The sequence below is a fragment of the Penaeus monodon genome, chromosome 27 (genome assembly GCF_015228065.2).
Source record: "Penaeus monodon isolate SGIC_2016 chromosome 27, NSTDA_Pmon_1, whole genome shotgun sequence".
Classification (NCBI taxonomy): Eukaryota; Metazoa; Arthropoda; class Malacostraca; order Decapoda; family Penaeidae; genus Penaeus; species Penaeus monodon.
This window is the reverse complement of record NC_051412.1, coordinates 26842579-26842799: the sequence shown is the minus strand read 5'-3', so window position 1 is coordinate 26842799 and position 221 is coordinate 26842579. Positions and strand designations below refer to the sequence as shown.

The 221-nt window shown below is 56.6% G+C and overlaps 1 protein-coding gene across 1 annotated transcript in view; it reads right to left on the bottom strand.

Annotated features, from left to right (window-relative positions):
* The window catches only part of LOC119590476, an 18224-nt gene that overhangs the window by 2894 nt on the left and 15109 nt on the right, over positions 1-221 (bottom strand). The window contains exon 7 of the mRNA XM_037939135.1: positions 26-199. Coding sequence (XP_037795063.1) covers positions 26-199 — 174 coding nt within the window. The remainder of the gene's footprint in view (positions 1-25; positions 200-221) is intronic.

Sequence of the window (221 nt, the reverse complement as noted above, 5' to 3'; positions counted from 1 at the left end):
AGATTACAGAATCCGGAGCACCGACCTCAGCATCCCCATCTGGTCGGGAGCGAAGTCATCTCGATACCAACTGAGGATCTCGGGAAGCCTCACCACGTCGTCCTCGAGTTTCACTTCCTGAGTCAAGTAGGACCTCGTAGCCCCCTCGAGAGCCTCCTCCAAGTTGCTGCTGCTGTAGACGCGGACCATCGGGCAGGACTGTTGGTGGTTGCGTTTGAATT